The sequence below is a fragment of the Corvus cornix genome, chromosome 1 (genome assembly GCF_000738735.6).
Source record: "Corvus cornix cornix isolate S_Up_H32 chromosome 1, ASM73873v5, whole genome shotgun sequence".
Lineage (NCBI taxonomy): Eukaryota > Metazoa > Chordata > Aves > Passeriformes > Corvidae > Corvus > Corvus cornix.
The window spans coordinates 84,962,714-84,983,198 of NC_046332.1; the positions used below are offsets into that span (position 1 = coordinate 84,962,714).

The 20,485-nt window shown below is 37.5% G+C and overlaps 1 protein-coding gene across 3 annotated transcripts in view; it reads left to right on the plus strand.

Annotated features, from left to right (window-relative positions):
- HERC2 (HECT and RLD domain containing E3 ubiquitin protein ligase 2) overlaps window positions 1-20,485 on the plus strand; it is a 104,844-nt gene that overhangs the window by 54,556 nt on the left and 29,803 nt on the right. For all 3 annotated transcript variants that reach the window (XM_039548140.1, XM_039548159.1, XM_039548151.1), the window contains exons 40-66: window positions 453-600; window positions 693-889; window positions 1,122-1,352; window positions 2,013-2,148; window positions 2,691-2,834; window positions 4,207-4,349; window positions 4,561-4,828; window positions 4,992-5,134; window positions 6,534-6,632; window positions 6,729-6,897; window positions 7,013-7,138; window positions 8,184-8,292; window positions 8,429-8,568; window positions 10,009-10,199; window positions 11,312-11,417; window positions 11,579-11,670; window positions 12,202-12,377; window positions 12,842-12,953; window positions 13,257-13,338; window positions 13,437-13,580; window positions 14,162-14,252; window positions 15,643-15,820; window positions 16,241-16,322; window positions 16,406-16,577; window positions 18,553-18,697; window positions 19,197-19,422; window positions 20,145-20,316. In XM_039548140.1, coding sequence (XP_039404074.1) covers window positions 453-600; window positions 693-889; window positions 1,122-1,352; window positions 2,013-2,148; window positions 2,691-2,834; window positions 4,207-4,349; window positions 4,561-4,828; window positions 4,992-5,134; window positions 6,534-6,632; window positions 6,729-6,897; window positions 7,013-7,138; window positions 8,184-8,292; window positions 8,429-8,568; window positions 10,009-10,199; window positions 11,312-11,417; window positions 11,579-11,670; window positions 12,202-12,377; window positions 12,842-12,953; window positions 13,257-13,338; window positions 13,437-13,580; window positions 14,162-14,252; window positions 15,643-15,820; window positions 16,241-16,322; window positions 16,406-16,577; window positions 18,553-18,697; window positions 19,197-19,422; window positions 20,145-20,316 — 4,022 coding nt within the window. The remainder of the gene's footprint in view (window positions 1-452; window positions 601-692; window positions 890-1,121; window positions 1,353-2,012; window positions 2,149-2,690; window positions 2,835-4,206; window positions 4,350-4,560; window positions 4,829-4,991; window positions 5,135-6,533; window positions 6,633-6,728; window positions 6,898-7,012; window positions 7,139-8,183; window positions 8,293-8,428; window positions 8,569-10,008; window positions 10,200-11,311; window positions 11,418-11,578; window positions 11,671-12,201; window positions 12,378-12,841; window positions 12,954-13,256; window positions 13,339-13,436; window positions 13,581-14,161; window positions 14,253-15,642; window positions 15,821-16,240; window positions 16,323-16,405; window positions 16,578-18,552; window positions 18,698-19,196; window positions 19,423-20,144; window positions 20,317-20,485) is intronic.

Sequence of the window (20,485 nt, forward strand, 5' to 3'; positions counted from 1 at the left end):
CATGAATTTTAACTGTTACAGCTTCTTTGCAGAACACTTGGAAACTTTCATTCCAAAATACATCTTAGTACTAATTTCTGAGTCTGCAAGCTGAACAAACTTTCCCATTCTGTATTCTTATTTTTCCTATTTGTTTTAGTCATTTGCATTGTTTCTCTGTGTGTCTGTGTCTCATGTCCTAAGTCTTGAAGAGATTGGGTTCATTAATATAATGTGCCAGTAAAATTGTTACTGACTCTGAACCGTCACAACTTCTTTTAAAATATCCCTTAGCAAAGTGAAGATCAGTAGCTCTGTAATTTCCACAGCCAGAAAGAAATCAGCATTGTAGAAAGAACTACAAAAGAAAGCTAACTTTAAAAATGTCATTCTTCTGTACTAAATATGTTAGAGAGTTTCTTTAGTATTTGTTGACATAGACTAGAATAACACTGATTTTGTTCTCTTTTTAGATCCTTGCTGTGCATTTACTGAAAGCAGTACTTCCATCCTGGGATAAAAATGAAAGGTCAAGAGACATGAAATTTCTTGTGGAAAAACTGTTTGGATTTTTAGGGAGCCTGCTTAGTACTTGTTCTTCAGATATCCCACTGCTCAGAGGTAGAGGAATTTTCCCTCAGTGGCTTATTTTTATGTATGGGAGATGTGTGCATTAAACTCACAGCTGTTGTGCCACTGCTTTGTCTTTCCAGAATCTACTCTGAGGAGGAGAAAGGCCAGGCCCCAAGCATCTCTCACTGCCACTCATAGTAGTACTTTAGCAGAAGAGATAGTGGCACTGCTGAGGACGCTGCATTCGCTCAGCCAGTGGAATGGACTCATAAACAAGTACATCAACTCTCAGCTAACCTCCATCACCCACATCTTTGCAGGAAAACAGTCAGAAGGGGTAGTTTCCACGTTTTAAAATAAGCTCATTTTTATAGCAATATTTATTTTGAAATTATAAATGCTAAATCTTTGTAAACAATATTAAGCTTAATATTGAAACCATTTTTCTATTTTTATATGTATTTGTATTGTAATTTTTAAGTTGAAATATGTGTGATTAACTTTGTATTTTAAAGCAGATAGAAGTGTGTGTTTTCTCCCTACAGTTAAATTTTATTGTTCATTGTTAGGCTGTGTTGGATGACTACTTCCCTGACACTGAGAATCCAGAGGTGGGAGCTCTGATGGCAGTCTTGGCGGTGATTGGTGGCATAGACAGTCGCTTGAGACTGGGTGGACAAGTAGTTCATGATGAATTTGGAGAAGGCACAGTGACACGCATCACCCCAAAAGGGAAAATCACTGTGCAGTTCTACGACATGCGAACATGTAGAGTGTGCCCTCTGAATCAACTGAAACCAGTAAGTTTGGTTTTATTAAGGCTTTAATACTGGCAAGGTTTGAAACTCTAGTATGGGCCAAAGAAAATACTTGCTCTCCACTGGCTAAATACATTGCCATTCAACACATACAATGCTCTGAATGCACATCTAAGATGGTCCTCATGCAAACCTTTGTAGGACCTTTAAATCCCATCCTTATTTGCAGAGGAGGTGAAAGGAAGAGGGACTTAAGCTGAAGCAAAATCCCAAGTCATTGTAATGTGATGTATAGCTCTTAGATAAGAGGAGCTTTCTGTTTAACTTGATTTGCTAACTAATGTAGAAAGTCTTGGGTATTTTCAGATGAATCTTGATTTGGTTGATACGACTTTAGTGAAAGCACAGGCCAAGTGCTTAGTCTGCTTCAGAGACTGGAGTTCTTTCTTGTTCTGACTCTCCTGCTTTTTCACCAAGTAGACCTGCAATTGTGTGGTGCAAATACAGGCTTAGGAGCTGTGTAGGGAATAGAAATCCTCTCTAGTTGTTCCTGGTCAAGAGCAGTAAGATGAATGCTACTTTTCCTCTTCTGCAGTTAAGAACCATTGAAACTTTTTAATGATTTTGTGAGATTTTAGGAAAATGCTTACCTGTTTTTTTTGTTTGTTTGTTTGTTTGTCTGGTTCTTCCCCCACTGTCTAGCTTCCAGTTGTGGCTTTTAATGTGAACAACTTGCCTTTCACTGAACCTATGCTATCCACTTGGGCTCAACTAGTAAATCTGGCTGGAAGTAAAATAGAAAAACAAAGAATGAAGTCTCCCAATCAAGGTCTTTCAGGTACAGTTGGGGGCTTTTTGCTGTTTGTTTTCTTTGGAAGTAGATGGATATGCTCTGGGAAAAATGCTGGTAACAGCAAACATACATAAGGAAAAGGGTCACCAGAACCTTACATGCTTTCTTATTCAACATTGAGTAATAGACACTCAAGAGACAAGTTTAGCTAGGAGGGGAATTGCTCTGCACTGTAAGTGAAATATGTTTAACTTTGATGGGAAAATGTAAATAAGGTTTGGGGCTGATCTCACTGTATCGAGTTGTTTAAAATACTGGATCTGAGTAACATCTTAACTGCACTTACTGTGTTATAAATCAGCTGTATGATTGTCCAGGGTGTGAAAAGTAGGAAGGCAGTATTTTTGATATCATGGGTCATACAATGTGTGTGGACTTTTGGTCCGTGTGCTGTTTAAACTGACTTACACTGTCAGTACACAGTGAGTTAAGATGTAAACTGATGTTTGGGCTGAGGTTGTGTGAATGATAATCTTCTCTAATACAAGAGATTTCTAGCACTAATGGCTGTTTAATATTTCTGATAGGTCAAGTTGATCTGGATCTACTGCGGTGCCAGCAGTTAAAGCTGTACATACTAAAAGCAGGACGAGCTCTGCTTTCTCACCAGGATACACTAAGGCAGATCTTATCTCAGCCAGCTGTTCAGGAGTGTGCATTAAATCCTGCAGGTATTCTGAAATGCAACCTGACTGTGCTGCTATCTGTTTAGATGGTAGATAGAGTATGTGACTATAACCCTTGCTAGTGGCAGTTGCACAGTAGAAATTCAGTTTGCCCTCTAAAGACTAAAAATTAAAATTCATTAATATTTTAAGCTTCTGTTTTAAAAAGATTTTGACTTTTTAGCTTAAGTTTTGAAAACGAAGTACGTCAAGTGTTTGAAGCTGAAAATAGTGGAGTTCACTAAATTTGTAGGTCTTCTATAGTTAGTAAGCTTTGTAAGTCATTTTAAAATACTTCATAGTTTTTGCAGTGGTTTTATTTTTCTGTTTCAAAAGTTAAAATTGGCTATTGATTTTAATTCAAATGTCTTGCTGTTTCCAGTGAAACAAGTATAGAAATATAATTTCTTAAGCACGATATTAAAGGAGTTTAAGGAGTTGTAGTTCTAACAGTTTGAATTATTTATTCCACATGCATTCTACTATAAAAATAAATACAGTAGCTGTGTCAGCTTTCAGGATAACTATCAATGCCTTTGGAGTATGTATTAATTCCTTGGGTATTTGTGAAGCATGAAATATCTTTAAGTATAGTAATATATTTGTCTTATATGGATATTTCTGTGGGATATTTTGTCAATTGCCAGATTTTAAGTCAACAGAATCTACAGGGTTTTACTCCTTACCATAATTTTTAAGGGGGGAAAAAACCCTCTAACACTTTTTTTTTTTTAACCAGAACAGCATATGTATGCGAAGACTATTAGCCATTTTATTATTGTTTAAATCTTACTGTGACTATCACACATTTTTGTGTGATAGTCACAGTAAAGATTTAGGAAACATGAATGTTTATGCCAAGAGGAATACAAAATTAAATATGAAAGGTTCAGAATTGTTAGCAAGTTGATTCAATAAAAGTATCCTGTTTTGAAGGGACAATGAATAAGGAGCCCTTCCCAAGGGGTGTATTATAGGGGAAATGACTCAATCCAGAATGCATGCACCATGGTTCTGGTATCACTGAAACTGTTGGTTGTCTATATCAAGTGGTTTATCCTGGAAGTACCTCTTACTAATAGTCTTACTGGGAATAAGGTGGACTCAAAAGACACTTGTGCAGATTCACTGTCCACTGTGTAGTTTCTGTTTGATGTGTCTTAGGTGTATTTTAGTAAATTTATTTTTTATCTATAAATTTCTTACTTGCATTTTTTGTATGGAGATTGTGGTACATATGGCTTAATCTTAAATGCATTGTATATCTGGTGAAGAAGTACGTGAAAAATCATGTTTGACCAACCAGTAAGCCCTAGAATAAGTCTCCTGATTGGCTTGTGTTATGTGGTTTTGGTTAAAATAATGTTTTTGCTTTAAGAGGATGGAGCAGTTGCCTCTCCCGACATAGGAGATATGTCTCCTGAAGGACCTCAGCCTCCCATGATCCTTTTGCAGCAACTTTTGTCAGCTGCTACACAACCATCACCTGTGAAAGCCATATTTGACAAACAGGAGCTTGAGGTAGAGTCTTGTGTTTTCTGCTAAGTAACCTAAGAAATAACTCCTTATAATTCACATTCCCGTTGAAATTTACTAAACGATAGGTTTAAAAAAGAAGTGACACTGAACCCTTTTTGGCAAATAACATTTAATTTCGTTCATGCATGTATGCACACACAAACATACTAAATATGCTTGTTTTGCTTGCACTGATTTATTTGTTCTCCTTTAGGCTGCTGCTTTGGCAGTGTGCCAGTATCTGGCTGTAGAGTCTACACATCCTTCAACTCCGCTGTTTGAAGACTGCAGCTCTAGTGAAGCTACAACACCCATCACAGTGCAACATATCCGACCCACAAAAGTGAAGAAACGCAAGCAGTCTCCAATTCCGCCCCTCCCCATTGTAGTTCAACTTATGGAAATGGGATTTCCTAGGAAAAACATTGAGTTTGCACTAAAATCTCTGTCGGGAGCCTCTGGAAGTGCTTCTGGATTACCAGGTATTTTATTTAGTAAAATTAATGATATTAGAAGGAGAAGAAAAGTTGCAAGCTGATTAAAACAGTACTTATGAGGGAGCAGTTGTTACCCTCTTTTTGGATACAATCTTAAGAATGCCAGGGAATCCCTTGGAGACAAACTTGAGTTTGTTTTCTGTGCTAGGAGTGGAAGCCTTAGTTGGCTGGTTGTTGGATCACCCCGATGTTCAAATTACGGATCTCTCTGATGCTGATACTATCTCCGATGAATACTCAGATGAGGAAATAGCAGAAGAAGTGGAAGAAGCTGAAGCTGCTTGTCCTGTTGTAAGTATTAATGTAATAAACCTAAATTATCCTAGCTGGCTGCAAATTTTGTAATTCTTCCCATTTTGGGAAAGTGGCAAGAGTACAAGGACAATCTGCTGTCCCAAGCTTTCAAATCAGTAACAAGGATCATGTTTGCCCTGTGTTTTTAAGACACGACATAAAACAGCTGAGAATGATCCCTAAATACTTTATGTATGAGTTAGTACAGGGGAGAGTAGAGTGCAGGTAGATGTTTCACTGGTGGTAGCTCAAAGTATCCCTGGTAGATGCTTTTAGTTTCTTCAAAAGTAGTTGATGTTACAGTGTAATATGGTAAAGGAGTTCCCCCTTTTCCTTTCCCTTGGTCTGAAAAACAAATGTGTGTTACTTACAAGGAAGGACTTAAGAACTAGTGGATAAATGGCAAAAAAGTCTGTTAAATAGCCTAGCCTTTTCCTTATAAAAACTTTTTCCACTTACTAGTGATAAAATTACTGTTACAGTGCCTATTGAGTGTGATAGCTTTAATGTGAATTTATATTAGGCTTCTGTTGACTTTCAGGAACTATTTCATAAAGGACTTTTCAATAAAATTAAATGGATTTCATATTTCTGTTTATTCTTGTAGGACTTTACGTTGTGCTTTCTTGCACATGTGGGATTTTGTAATTGACATTAATGCATTGTATTTTGAAGGAAATTAACAGCTTTTGGTATCTTTATCAGTATTGCAGTGAGAAACTGCTATAGATTGCCTTCAGTGAAAAAAATGTTTAATACTCAGAACAGAACAAAGTTTTCTGAAAATTTTCCTTACAGCTGGAATGCAGTAGTTCTCTTAAAAAAATTAAGCTAATCAAATCTTGAAAGGAATATTTTTTAGTAACTATAATTTAATTTTTTAGCTTGTTTTTTCCAAAGGAGTGTTTTAAATCTCATTGTACTATATTAAAAAAAGTTAGTATGATTCAGGTTAGAGATTACCATTCACCACTGGTTTTTTTTTGATTTTTTTTTTTTTTCCTCTCCCAACGAATGTTCTAAGAACTGGAACGTGAGTGTGTATCTGCAAGGCTAAGTAGAGTACTGATAAATCTTCTCTGTTCTGATTCTCCTTGGCAATCAGTTTTCATAAAAGCAACTTGCAGCTTCTTTCAGACATGTTGAAAATTTGCATCCACATTCTTCGATAAGTAATTTTGGAAAGTAAATTTTAATTTAAAATCAAGTAGATCATAAATGTTATCCTTGTGATGAGTTGAGCCTGTTGAAGTTTTTTCCCATTTTGGCATGCAGCTGGGATATTTTATGGGTTTATTTTTGCTGGGTTATCTTCAGTCTTTGCCAACAATTTTATTCATCTGAATTGAAAATGAATTTTGTAATTGTTTCATATTTATTTTGGACTTTTTTCCAGTCAAGTGGTGCTGTTGTAACAGAGAGCCAGACCTATAAGAAACGAGCTGATTTCTTAAGCAATGATGACTATGCTGTGTATGTTAGGGAGAATATTCAGGTAAGTATGATGATCAAAAGCTGCATAAAAACTGCTTTCCTTTTGGTATGAAAGCCTTTACAGAGCTATTGCATTCTCTTGTCCTTTTTTCCCTAGGTGGGGATGATGGTTAGGTGCTGCAGAACCTATGAGGAGGTTTGTGAAGGAGATGTAGGCAAAGTTATTAAACTGGATCGAGATGGATTGCATGACCTGAACGTGCAGTGTGATTGGCAACAAAAGGGTGGTACTTACTGGGTCAGATATATCCATGTTGAGCTTTTAGGTGAGTTCACTTCTGACTGCTTTTTAACTAAAAAAGTGAATGGTCGACTCTAAGGGAGATTTATTTTTGGAGGGGGAAACCCCGCTCACTATACATTTATTTTTGCATCTGCTAGGATTCCCACCACAGAGTTCTGCCTCTCATATCAAGATAGGTGACAAAGTGCGTGTGAAAAGCTCTGTCACCACACCCAAATACAAATGGGGATCAGTTACTCACCGAAGTGTGGGCATCGTCAAAGGTAATGTATATTCAAAATGGTGCATGGGGAGGTAATAAAACTCAAAACCACTCAGACTTTCTTGTAGACACACTTAAAAATCACACTGTTTTGTGGAATGCTTTATGATGATCGACAATCTAGAACGCATTTGAAGTCTGTGGCGAATTTATAGACATGTACTCTGTGGCAGCCCATTTTGTTAGCATGTCCATCTGCTTCTGAGCCACTTCGTTCGCATGATGCCTTATCAGGCCTCCTAGACACAGAGACTGGACAGGAGTAAAAGAATAAAATAGGTATTTATTTGAAAGGCCTTCAAAGGTACACCCTGGGAGCTGCAGGCTATTGCCAAAAATGGACCCCAAGATGGATGACAGGTCACGAGTTCTTCACACCTTTATAGGTTTGGTTCATTTGCATAGCAGGGTTAATTCTCCTGTTAAAGCTTCAGTTCAATGATGTAATTTCCCCTCTGCTTGCCCCCCTTAGAAACTCTTTGGATTATACTTTTTGGGCCTAGGATGGTCTGGGTGACCTTGGAGAGCAGGCCCGGAGAGGCTTTGTTATGTCTGCCTAGCACGAGTGAGCAGAAAGTAGCAAGCTACAAGAAACCTCAGAGTTACATTCTAAGCAGTACAGAATTTGAAAAAATACAAAAGTTAAAACCTAGGCATCACACATACAGTAAAAGTCTTTAAGCATCTGTGCAGCTTCCTGTTGTAGTTTTCTTTTACACTTTGGATGAACCACAAATGGTTTTCCTTTAAGAAGTAATTCTAATTTGAAGGCTTCATAAGGAAGTGAGGAGAAAGTGGGATGCACTAGTGTCAGGCTGTAAGGGATGGTATTGAAGAAATCTGTGGGACAAAGGTTCTTTGAAGAGGTACAGATTTTGGTCATACTGTATTTGTGCTTAGAAGTATGTCCTTGCTTGGAACCATTTCTAAAAAAAATAAAGAAAAAATCAGACTAGAGGAATTCAAATGGAATACTACTCTAAGCAGTTTCAGCTTCATTTTAGAGATTTGCAACACCTTGTATTTTCTCCGTGTTTTTGTCACAGCATTTAGTGCCAATGGAAAAGATGTTATTGTAGACTTTCCTCAACAGTCACATTGGACTGGCTTGTTGTCAGAAATGGAATTGGTCCCCAGCATTCATCCTGGAGTCACGTAAGCGATGATTTACTTTGTTCTTAGTGTATATGGGTTATCCTTTATCTTGTTGTCTTGATTCTGTTACCTTGTCTCGTGTCACAGTTAACTTGTACCACGTATATATTGATTTGTTCTTCTCTTGTCAAATCAGGTGTGATGGCTGTCAGATGTTTCCTATTAATGGGCCTAGATTCAAATGCAGAAACTGTGATGATTTTGACTTCTGTGAAACGTGTTTTAAAACCAGGAAGCATAACACCCGACATACTTTTGGCAGAATAAATGAACCAGGTGAGTTTTGCAGTCTCAAGTGTTTCTTAGATTAATTTAAAATGCATTTAAGTTTTTTTTTAAAAGAAAACAGTTTTAAATTTCAGCTCCCTAATATGATGAAATTAGTGTTGGGACTGACCCCCTAAACAACAAAACATTTATGGCACTGCTACAATTGCATGTGATGGACTATGACAAAACATTAACCCCTAGGCCTTTTCTATAGTGTTAAAAAGTTTAAAAAATATCTATGTGACAGTAACTCTACATATCAGAATGGCATTTTTACCTACACCAAGAGCAAAATGTGCAATTTTCTAATCCTCCTGCGTTTTGCTGTCAGCCTAGATGTAGATGAATGGAATCCTCATGGTGCCAGGGGCAGTCGGAAATACCTGAGATGCCTTCTTATGCCTCAGCTGCTCTTTTTGCCTGTCAGTATGTGGTGGCTGTCACCTCATTTCCTCTGTGATGTGGTGGCTCCAGAGGAGTATGGTGGGAAAGGGAAGCCTTTTAAAAGACTCATAATCAGACTTTTTTTTTCAAGGACAAGAACAGGTACAGCCGTTTTAGCTCCAAAAGCTTTGGGCTTTGCATTGTTATGCAAAACTTACCTGACATTTCCTTTGATTTATTTTCCATCCACCTGCCTAAAAATTAATCTTATCCCTAGTATTTGCAAGGTGATGCGGACTTCTGGACTAAATTTCTTTGTATTTATGCATTACCAGTCTAATTGTTTTGGAAAATGAATAGAACTGATTCCCCCTAGAGATCATGAACATGGATTGCGTGTGTATGATGGTTCGTCTAAAGGGCAAGAAAGACATTCCTTTAATAAGTCAGTTGATATGGTTGTGCAACTATTATGATGTAAATCTGTAATCCTTTCCCTTGCCCTGTATAGGGCAGAGGAGTTACAATAGTCTTTTAGTCAAGATTTCTAGATGCTACAAAATCAGTGAAGGGAAGTGAGGTTTTTGCAGGGAGGAAATCTACATCTCACTAAATCACCTCCTTCTGGAGCAAGATTTGAATTTTCCAGTGTTCTAGCTTACCTATTTCTATTCTTTGGCAGGGGATTTTTGTTGAGGTTTAGTTGCATATTTTTCATATGTTATAATGCTCTAAAAAATTCATGTGCTGTGGGCTTGTATTTTGAATTACGTGTCATCATAGATTTTGATCTGTATTTTAGAGGGAAGGACGTTTTCAAGTAGCTGTCTAGTCAAGAACTTGTAAAATTGAAACTCCTTTCAAAAAAGGAGCTATGCCCTTTAAGCATGCGTGTTGTGTACGAGTACATAGTATCACCGTACCGATGTGACATGCTTCTTGTGCTCTAAATGTAGACTACATACCCAAAATGTTTGATTTGTCATACTTCCTTTCACCTTGCTTATGGGTTTCGTATTTTCTTTGAGAGCTGCATGCTTAATGTGTCACTTAACCACGCAGGTCAGTCTCCCGTGTTCAGTGGGCGTTCTGGAAAGCAGCTGAAGAGACGGCACAGTAGCCAGCGGGGAATGTTACTGGATGATTGGTCCAGGATAGTCAAGAATTTGAATGTCTCATCCTCCGTGAATCAGGCTTCACGTCTTATTGATGGTAGTGAGCAGTGCTGGCAGTCTTCTGGTTCACAGGGAAAGGTAACTTCAAGCCCTAAATGCTTTATTCTGGCATGCTTCATGCTTAAGAGGATCTCCCCAGAGCCTTCCCTTCTCCAGGCTGGCAACACCAACTCTCAGCCTGTCTTTGTAGGAAAGATGCCCCATCTCTCTGATTGTCTTTGTGTCCCTCTTCTGACCCACTCTACCAGGTCTATGAGTTCTTTTTGTGCTGAGTACCCCAGAGGTGGGGTCCAGCAGCACTCCAGGTGGGGTCTCACAAGAGCAGAGTAGAGGGGACAAATCCCATTCCTTGACTTGCTGGTCACTGCTCTTTTGATGCAGCCCAGGATGCAGTTAGCTTTCTAGACTCTGAGTGCACACTGGTGACCCATGTCCAGCTGTTCATCCGCTAGAACCTCCAGCTCTCTTTCTGTGGGGCTGCTCTCCAGCCTCTCATCCCCTAGTCTGTAAGTATAAGCAGGATTACCCCATCCCAGATGGAGAGTGCCACACTTGCCCTAGTTAAATTTCATACTGTTGGTGATTACTGAACCCTCTAGTCTATCAAGACCTCTCTGTCTTGGAGGGAGTCAACAGTTTTGCCTGGTTTAGTGTCATTGGCAAAGTTGCTTAATGTGCGTTTGACTCCTGCATCCAGATAATTTATGGGAGGCATTTTTCCTCAGTTTATGGTTTACCAGTTTTATTGGCCTCCAGCAGTGTTTTGTGACCAGCCTAGGCACAAGGATGTGCAGCTGGACATCTGTCCAGTGTGTTTTGATGCTCTGTTGATGGCCATGCTGAGAATATCTCCAAGTACTCTTCCTCCAGTTTTTGTACAGACTGTAACCTAAGAATTATGTCCTATTTCATAACCTCCAGTGGCACTGTCCTTTGTGTGTTCTTAATGGTGTTGGTCTTGGCTGAAATAAATTGTTTGCTACAACTATTTCTCTTGTAATTGGAGGTAGGACAAGAAAGAAGTTCACAAGGTTATTTCCCGTTGGCTAGTTTCCATATATTGCAGCTGCTCTGTACATTTCAGAAATACTTTTCATGCTTTCTTCACAAACTTCACGTATATATTCTTGTTAACCATATGGTGGTTGTAAGAATAACTCTCTAAAAATGAAAATCTTTGTTTCTACTAGCACTGGATTCGCTTGGAGATTTTTCCAGATGTTCTTGTTCACAGACTAAAGATGATAGTGGACCCTGCAGACAGCAGCTACATGCCCTCTTTAGTTGTAGTTTCAGGTATGTGTATGTTCTCTGAGAAGTCAAAAAAATTTTCCTTGCACTCAACAGTAGGTATTTATCTGGTTTCTGTTAACATAGTCTTCTGTTTAACATGCACAGTGCCTGTGAAGCAAATGCCATATCCTAAAATTTTTTTCATTCTGTGTTTTGTTTTCTAGGGGGTAATTCCTTAAATAACCTTATAGAGCTAAAGACAATCAATATAAATCCTACAGACACCACAGTGCCTCTGCTCAGTGACTGTACTGAAGTAAGTGAAGTCTGTGTGAGAATTACTCTTGTGTGCAACAGAAAAATGTTGTGCTGCAAGAGGTGGATGAAGAGCGTTGTTGTGATCATTAGAACCTGGTATTTTATTTTTCCTTTTAACTTGGCAGTATTTCTGGCAAGTAAGTAAAGTTAATTATTCTGAAAAGTTTTACCATAATCACAATGTAATTCTATAATAGACTGATATATTTTAGAGGGTTTTATGTAAATCAATATACCTGTGAACCAGTAAGACATTCCAAAAAATTTTGGGGGTAATTTTGGACTGCAGTTACAGCAAGGAGAAATATGTAATGAATTCCATGAGATTGGGAGTGAAATCTTATTCAAATGAGTGAGGCCTTATGCTAATGACAAGGTATGAATTATTTAGAGCTGAAATGACAAGTATTTAAGGTGACAGATTCATTTTGTTAAAGTGACAAAGTCAAGCAAAAGTTCTAATTCTTTCCTATGTTTTATGAAGTTACATAGAACCCAAAAGATGTCAATAGAGTGTTTTTCTTTTTAGTACCACAGATATATTGAGATTGCAATCAAGCAGTGCAGAAGCTCTGGGATTGATTGCAAAATACATGGTCTCAGCATACTAGGACGTATACGTGCTGAGGATGAAGATCTGGCTGCTGTCCCTTTCCTGGCTTCTGATAATGAGGAAGAGGATGATGATAAAGCTAACACTGGGAGGTAGGTAACTGCAGTGGTGGAAGAGGGGGAAAAGGTAAAGAATCTTAGTATCTGTATATTCTTATGACTGTAGGAAGAACACCTTAATTAGGTTGAATGATAGTAAAGAGATAATTGGTATCTTAGTTTACTGGAATTGTAAGTAGATCCTTTGTCAATAAATAAGGTCTGAGATGATCACACTGGTGACGTGTAACATTTTGTATGACTCATCCACTTTTGCAGTATACTTGAGCTAAAAACTTGATGTGCTTGTATTTGATATGTGGCACGTGTATTTACCACTGCTCAGCGAAACATTCTGGATTTTTGTTGCTGGTTTGTTTTTTTTTTTAACTGTGGTAGTGTAGCTTGAGTCCTGAAGCTGTTCCAAACTGTAAAAATCAATAAATACAGTAAAAAGGTGCCTATGCTACAGCATGCTGTTTGCTAAACTGACTGTTTTCTTTTCTCAATTTGTTCAGTCTTGTTAGAAAGAAGGCAGCTGGGCTTGAATCAGCAGCTACAATAAGAACCAAAGTTTTTGTTTGGGGACTGAATGACAAAGACCAATTGGGAGGGCTAAAAGGTTCCAAGGTATGTTGTTTTCATACTTCAGTACAAAAGAGAAACAGCGAAAAATAAAATGTATGAGTCACACAACTTAAAATTAATCCAGACTTTATTAGAATTTTACAGTTTATTACTGAAAGCTACAAAGAGTAGTATTAAAATTTTTTTCGTTGGTTTTTTGTCTTTTGCCTGGTGTGTATTAATTGGCATGTGTGAAGCATCTGAAAATACCTGTTAGATTAACTGGTGTATTGTTAAGAGCGCTTCTTTTTAGAGTGTAAAACATGAAAGTTTATTGTAATGATTTTTACTTCCTGTCTGCTCTAGATAAAAGTCCCTTCCTTTTCTGAAACCCTGTCTGCCTTGAATGTTGTACAAGTAGCTGGAGGATCAAAAAGCCTTTTTGCAGGTAACATAAGTTTAAAATAAATATAGTTATTTAAGGCCAGAAAGAGATTTTGAGTTGTGAAACACTAATGGTATTTCAAACCTTTTTCTTCATTCTAGTGACTGTAGAGGGTAAAGTGTATGCCTGTGGAGAAGCCACAAATGGAAGGCTGGGTTTAGGAATATCTAGTGGAACTGTGCCTATTCCCCGCCAGATTACAGCTCTCAGCAACTATGTGGTAAAGAAGGTGGCTGTTCACTCAGGTACTGACTATTGCTACCCTTATACACAGAAACGTAACATATTAAGCCTGAAAATAGTTGCTTTGCAATTTTCTTGGGTGATGTGATGCCCTAGCATATCAGATTCTTTTTAAAAAATAAATACAGGTTATTGAATTCTGTCTGTTGTATACAATGTTAGATTAAATTTAATGGTTCTGTTATTAAAATCTGTGAATTTAGACCATACAAGTTTTCTTGTCTGCTGGAAGTTAACTTTGGTAACTTTGGTGTTTCCATTTGATTGAAAGAAAGTGTTTTCATTTTTAGTATTTCTAAATGGTGGGTTTGTTTTTCTCATTATTTTTTCTTGCAACTCTGAAAATAAAAAAATTGAGTGATTATTGGTTTGTTTGTTTTTTTTAACGTGCCAGGAGACCTACTGTCACAAAAGTTTTTTATTTTAAAGTAAATCACATAAAAGCTCCAAAGAAAATAAGTAATATCTGTGGGGCTGAAGGGCTTGTACAGTTGCAGTGTAGAAGTACAGCAATGTCAAATTGTTGCTAGACCTGCTGCCTGCTTGATAGCTCAAAAATGTAAATTTATGTTTACAATTTTAGGTGGCCGGCATGCTATGGCATTAACTGTCGATGGAAAGGTATTTTCGTGGGGTGAAGGAGATGATGGAAAACTTGGTCACTTCAGTCGAATGTAAGGTTACCCAATTTGTCTGTATTTCAGTAAAAGATTTGTGTTGAATGTTACAGCTGACCACCACTATTGACAACAACAGTATTTTTAATACAGTAGGAATAATAAAATGTGTTGTAAGAAGATGGTTTTTTACACAGTATATGCTGGTGCAGCATTTGTAGCAAAAGGAGGTGTTCAATTAATATAACACTTGGAAAGATACCTAGTGGATAAAATGCTGGCTAGTATTTTAAACTGATGAAATTCCATATTTTTGACATATATTTTTTGGTTACTTTTAATAAGGTATGGTTTTCAGAGGTGCCTTGAGGAGTAAAACCGTAGCAATTTTACATTCCTGAGCTGTAACAGTTCATAATTTAAGCTTGTCATTTTATAGCCCTTTTCTTTAGACTTCGGTTCACAGACTTGGTAGCCAGAAATAAACTTCCTACACTTTTCAGTAATACCTAGTTTAATCTTCTGCTGGACAGCTTTGGGAAAAATTTGAATTATCTCAGATTTTACTTTGTATTTACCCACAGAACAATATTTTGAAAGAAAAACCCCTGATAAACAAAGCCCATGGGTAAACATTTTTGTAATTCTGATATATTTTGAGGACCTGCCCCATAATACATAAAAAGTTAATTCAGATGGTTAATATATTACAACAAATAAATGTTCATAAGGCTGGGTCAGGCTAATGAAAAGGGAAGTCCACATAAGAGCAATATTACTGTTTATTGTTCAACTGCCTCATGTTTTATGTAATTTTATTGAAAGTGAGATTTGGAGATCTTGGGCATTTCACAGTAGCAATATTTCCAGAGGCTATGCATAATTTTATGGAATCTTAATAGTGGTCCTGGTACAGACAATATTAGAAAATCTTGAGTTGAATCTCTTTTTGGAATTAAGAGAACATTGTAATCACATGAAGAATAAATGTTTCTAGTACTCACATAGAAGCTTAACAGTAAATTCTAGTTCTGGTTTCTCTATCGTGAAGAGCAAAGTTGGGATGGAAGTGTCATCTCGATTACTGTGTCCACTGCTAATAAATCACTTAACTTTAGGCAGTGACAGAAAATTGGTTTTCATTTTCTATTATGCACTGTTTAATTGATACATCATGTTGATATTTTGAATTTCTCATGTAAGTTTTGCAGCATATATATAAAATATTCTTTAAATAAACTTTTAAGTACATTAAACTTAAACAAAGTACCGTGTAAACTTTGGATTTATGGTGCTGCTAAAGAGTATATCTTGGAATCAGAGTGTTGTATCTTACTTTATTTTGAGATTACTGTTAGTTATTGCACGATTTGTATTGCAAGAGTTGGGAGTATTTGTGTGGCTGTTTTATGATGAACACAATGGATTTGTTGCTCGTTTTCTCTAGGAACTGTGATAAACCCAGGCTGATAGAAGCGTTGAAAACCAAACGCATCCGTGATATTGCCTGTGGCAGTTCCCACAGTGCTGCTATTACCTCTAGTGGCGAGCTGTATACATGGGGTCTTGGAGAGTATGGAAGACTAGGACATGGAGATAATACCACACAGCTGAAGCCTAAGATGGTAAAATCAGTGTTTCTTGTTTTTGATGGAGTGCAAATGTGTTTTAACAAATGAGAGCAGCATAAAGCTAAAGTAACAAAAGCCATGAAGGCAGTATGTTTTGGAGTGATCTAAGTTAGGTTTTGGCACATGTACCTCTAGTGAAAGTAAAGCTATTTCAGACAGGCCAAAAAGATCCAGTTTCTTTCTTGGGAAGTGATGTAAAATGGCTAGTGCTGCTTTCAGCATTCATGTCCTGCATCTACTTTGATGCATGGCTGGAAGCTACCATGTAGCAGTGTTGCATTCTGAGCATGGCTGGATAGTTCTTCGCTCAGGCTGGGCGCAGTGACCAAGATGAGTCATAAGACCTTGGAAATGTTACTAAGCTTTTAAAACAATTTCTTTGAAAACTTCTTACTTACTCCATCTGTTTTGTAGGTTAAAGTGCTCCTTGGCCACCGAGTCATTCAGGTTGCGTGTGGAAGCAGAGATGCTCAGACTCTTGCTTTGACAGATGAAGGTGGGAGTGTATTGTTTCAGAAACTTTTTAAGCACATGGGAATACTGTGATCATTGTTTGACCTGCAATTTGATGTTTGTTAGGTTTGGTGTTTTCTTGGGGTGATGGTGATTTTGGAAAACTGGGCCGAGGAGGAAGTGAAGGATGCAACATTCCTCAGAACATTGAAAGACTGAACGGCCAAGGCGTTTGTCAGATTGAGTGTGGTGCACAGTTCTCGTTGGCACTGACCAAGTCAGGAGTGGTATGGACATGGTATGTTACATTTGCCAGGAAGTATTAACAAAGCACTTGCTAACTATGTGCTGTATTTAGTGCTGTTGGACTCTGTGCCTTATCTGTGTGCTTTGTCTCTTAAACTGACAGCTCTTCCAGATGAGCTGCATCCATTCAATTACTCTAATGCTGTGTCTTGTAGCATGATTCCTAGTTTGTTGTACTCTGTTAGAATGCCTGGCTCCTATGGAATTAGTGGAGAAAAGGGGAGATCATTCCCTCTTTTGGGTGCCATGAAACATTAAAAGAACGTTAATTCAAGACTTTGGAGTAGAGTGAGGGAAAAAAAGGACCTGATAACCATAGCTTGGACTATGTAGCCTATGCATAAAGCAGAGACTTGAGAGAGTAAGGATGCAGGAGAGTGAGGAAGTAAGCTGAAGTTCAGAGCAGATGGAAGGAATTTCCTTGGGGAGGCAGGAACACAACAGCAGCTTGTTCCTGCTCAGAAGGCCACTGAGTTGTCAGTAATGATGCCTTGGAGCAGGAATTGGTATGAAATGATCCTTGAGAGTTACTGAGATATGGTTTTATTTTTCTTCTGTTTGCCTGCTTGCTTCTGCTTTGTTTTGAACACAAATCTAGCTTTTTGGATTTATAAATCTTTTTGTAAAATCTGAGAGCTTACTGCATGGCAGGTCAACTTCAGAGCACTAACCAGTTCAAGGTCTTACCCCATTCTTATATAATAAGACTGTGTCCCATTTGATGTATATCAAAGCTAAGTAGGCTTAAACCAGTCATTTTTGTTCTGTTGTCAGCAGTTGCTGAATAATATGGAGTGAAATACACAAAACTTTCATTTTTGTAGGTTACTGCTATTGTTAAAGGGAAGAAAAGTTTTTAACAGAGATGCTGTTTTTCAGAGTTGCCCTTGGAAACCGTATTTTTCTTGCTCTCCCTCCTCTTTTTTTTTTTTTTTTTTTTTTTTTTGTAGAGACAAAAGGAGCAAGAGGAAAGGGAATTTTGAAAGGGAATTTGACAGTCTTTTTTTTTTTTTTTTTTTAAGAACTCATTCCAAAATTCTTGATTATTCCTTCTTTGCCTTAGTTTTTCTTAACAATGTTACAGCTAGACAAAAATCTACAGCTATTTCATGACATTGCAGGTCTACAAGGAGATTTTTATGGGTCTGTTTCAGCTGGGGATGGCTGAGTTGCTTCTAAACTTTCATTCTTGAATTTGTAATGGTTTGAGAAAAAAAATAATGACTTCTGGATTATAACTTTAGGTAGATAACAGTACTCTATATCATGTTTCTCTCCAGCATAATATAACCTTTCTTGAGAAAAATTGGTGGTGAGCAAAAGAACTGAGTGAGTGGTTATTAAAACATACTGGAAGAAATATCAGGGTTTTTTTTGTCTTTACTGACATTCTTGGTAGAGGCATTTTAAGGTGTTTACATTACTCTTGTGTATGCTATTTTTTAGTGCAGTTTGTGTGTAACAATTTTTGAAGAATTTAAATTGTGGAGACTTGAGAATCTATACTGAGGCATCCAACAGTGTGAAAAAAACTCAATTCTGAAAACATTTTTAGTTCCCTGTGAATATTTTTCATGGGAGCAGACTTGTTAAAGGTTCTGTTTTTGTTAGGTTTATCCTCAGTAGTATAAATCTGCCCAAGTCTTATCCAAAAATGTGAATTTTGTAAGCGTTTATAATTGCAATGTTTCTGCAGCAGAGGAAATTAATTGTAATACCAGTTGCTTTGCATTCAAAAATTAGTCATGATCGTGCTCTTCTCTCTTGAGGTGAGAAGCTATGGTGTAATGAAACTGCAGTTATTCTTATGCCTTTGTAATTCAGTTTTGAAGCATTTGCTAGTTGGTATGTGTGTTTCAGGCAGTGATTGTATACGAAGTGTACTCAGCTCAGCTGGGAAGCTGCATTGAAGAGGAATGTGAAAACAGTACAGTTGTTTTGAATGTTACATTTACTGTCTGTTGCAGGGGTAAGGGAGACTACTTCAGGCTAGGCCATGGCACAGACGTGCACGTACGAAAGCCGCAGGTTGTGGAAGGACTGAGAGGTAAAAAGATTGTGCACGTGGCTGTGGGAGCACTCCACTGTCTGGCAGTGACTGACACTGGACAGGTATGTTGGGCATCACCCTCCTTTCCCCTCTTTCCTTGATGCAGAAAGGAATCCTGCTTCTTGCTCTGGAAACACAGCAGCAGTCATAGTATTCTGGACAGTGTTATCATCATATTGTTTTTGCAGTGTTACCATAATATTGCAGTGTTACCATAATGTTGTTTCAGCTCTCCAGTGTAATTACTAGGCAATTAATTCTTCTAACTTACTGTTCACTGTGAACATTGAGTGTTTTATGAATCAACTGATCAATTATGATTTGGCAATAATTTATGAATCATCTGATAAAGTGCTGCTTTGATTGTTTTTTTTTTCTTTTAATGTATGATAATGCCTGCATTATTTAATGAAGTGAGGGAATGTCACGACAATAGGTTGTTGAAAGTGTCCTAGATTACTAGCACAAATCACTAACATTTTTTTTTTAGGAATTTTTAAGAAAGCATTTAAATGAGATAAGCAGTGAAGCTAACTAATATGTGGACATTCTTCCTGGCAGGTTTATGCTTGGGGTGACAATGACCATGGGCAACAAGGCAATGGAACTACTACAGTCAATAGAAAACCCACTCTTGTCCAGGGCTTAGAAGGCCAAAAAATCACTCGGGTTGCTTGTGGCTCTTCCCACAGTGTAGCATGGACAACGGTGGATGTAGCTACACCATCTGTTCATGAACCAGTCCTTTTCCAGACAGCGAGGGACCCTTTAGGTGCTTCTTATCTTGGTTGGTATTTGTTGCCTTATATTGTTTTTCCTTTACTGCCACTGGAGTGTTTGTTTTGTGTGTGGTTTAATAGAAGAGTGCAAAAGAAAATGGTTTTAAAAAAAAATCACAAACCAACAAAATACACCTCTGGGGGGAAAAAAAAAAACAACCAAAACTCTTAATGAAAGTGGAACTTTTAAATTAAAATGCAACATGCTTTCTCAAACACCCCAAGGACTTTATGGAGGTCATGATAGATGAATGCTACACTAGTATTAATCTTTCTACACATTACCTCTTGTTTCTAAGGTAAGTGACTTAAGAATTAGGGAATCAAACCAGCAGTGTTTTGTGTTGAATATAAAAGCATCAAACATCTTGCTAATTAAGCGTTTTCATGACCAAGGCAATGTGTACCTAATAAATATTCTTGTTATTTCAGAATGTTTGTGTAAGTAAAACTTGTTTTAGGTGATGATCACTAAAATATTTCTATCGGTATTACCTTAATCCTCATAAGTAAGTAACAAGATCAAATACTATTTTATGAAAGCCCGTGTTGGAAAGCCTCAGTATGAACTTTAATATTGTAACGGTAGGCACTGCAGTTTAAGAATCAACTGTAACATTAGTTTCACAGTCATTCTTCTGATTTAATGAGAAATTAGATAAATCATTTCCTTTTATGTATTATACCATTAAAAAATGCTTACCTTCTCTTTCCCCCCACCTCTTGTTAGGTGTTCCTTCCGATGCAGATTCTTCTGCTGCCAGTAACAAAATCAGTGGGACAAACAGTTCCAAGCCGAATCGCCCTTCCCTTGCTAAGATTCTCCTGTCGCTTGATGGGAATGTTGCCAAACAGCAGGCACTGTCTCATATACTGATCGCATTGCAAATCATGTATGCCAGGTAGGCATGGAAACATTGTCTGTTGCAGAGCAAAAGATGACATAGCTTACCATCTATTAGGGGACTCCTGAGTCAGGTATAAATTGTTTAACAAGTTTGGACTCCTCAGGATGGGCCTAAGCTGCATCAAAATTTTCTTTTGATGTCGATGTTAGCTTTATGTTGTTAT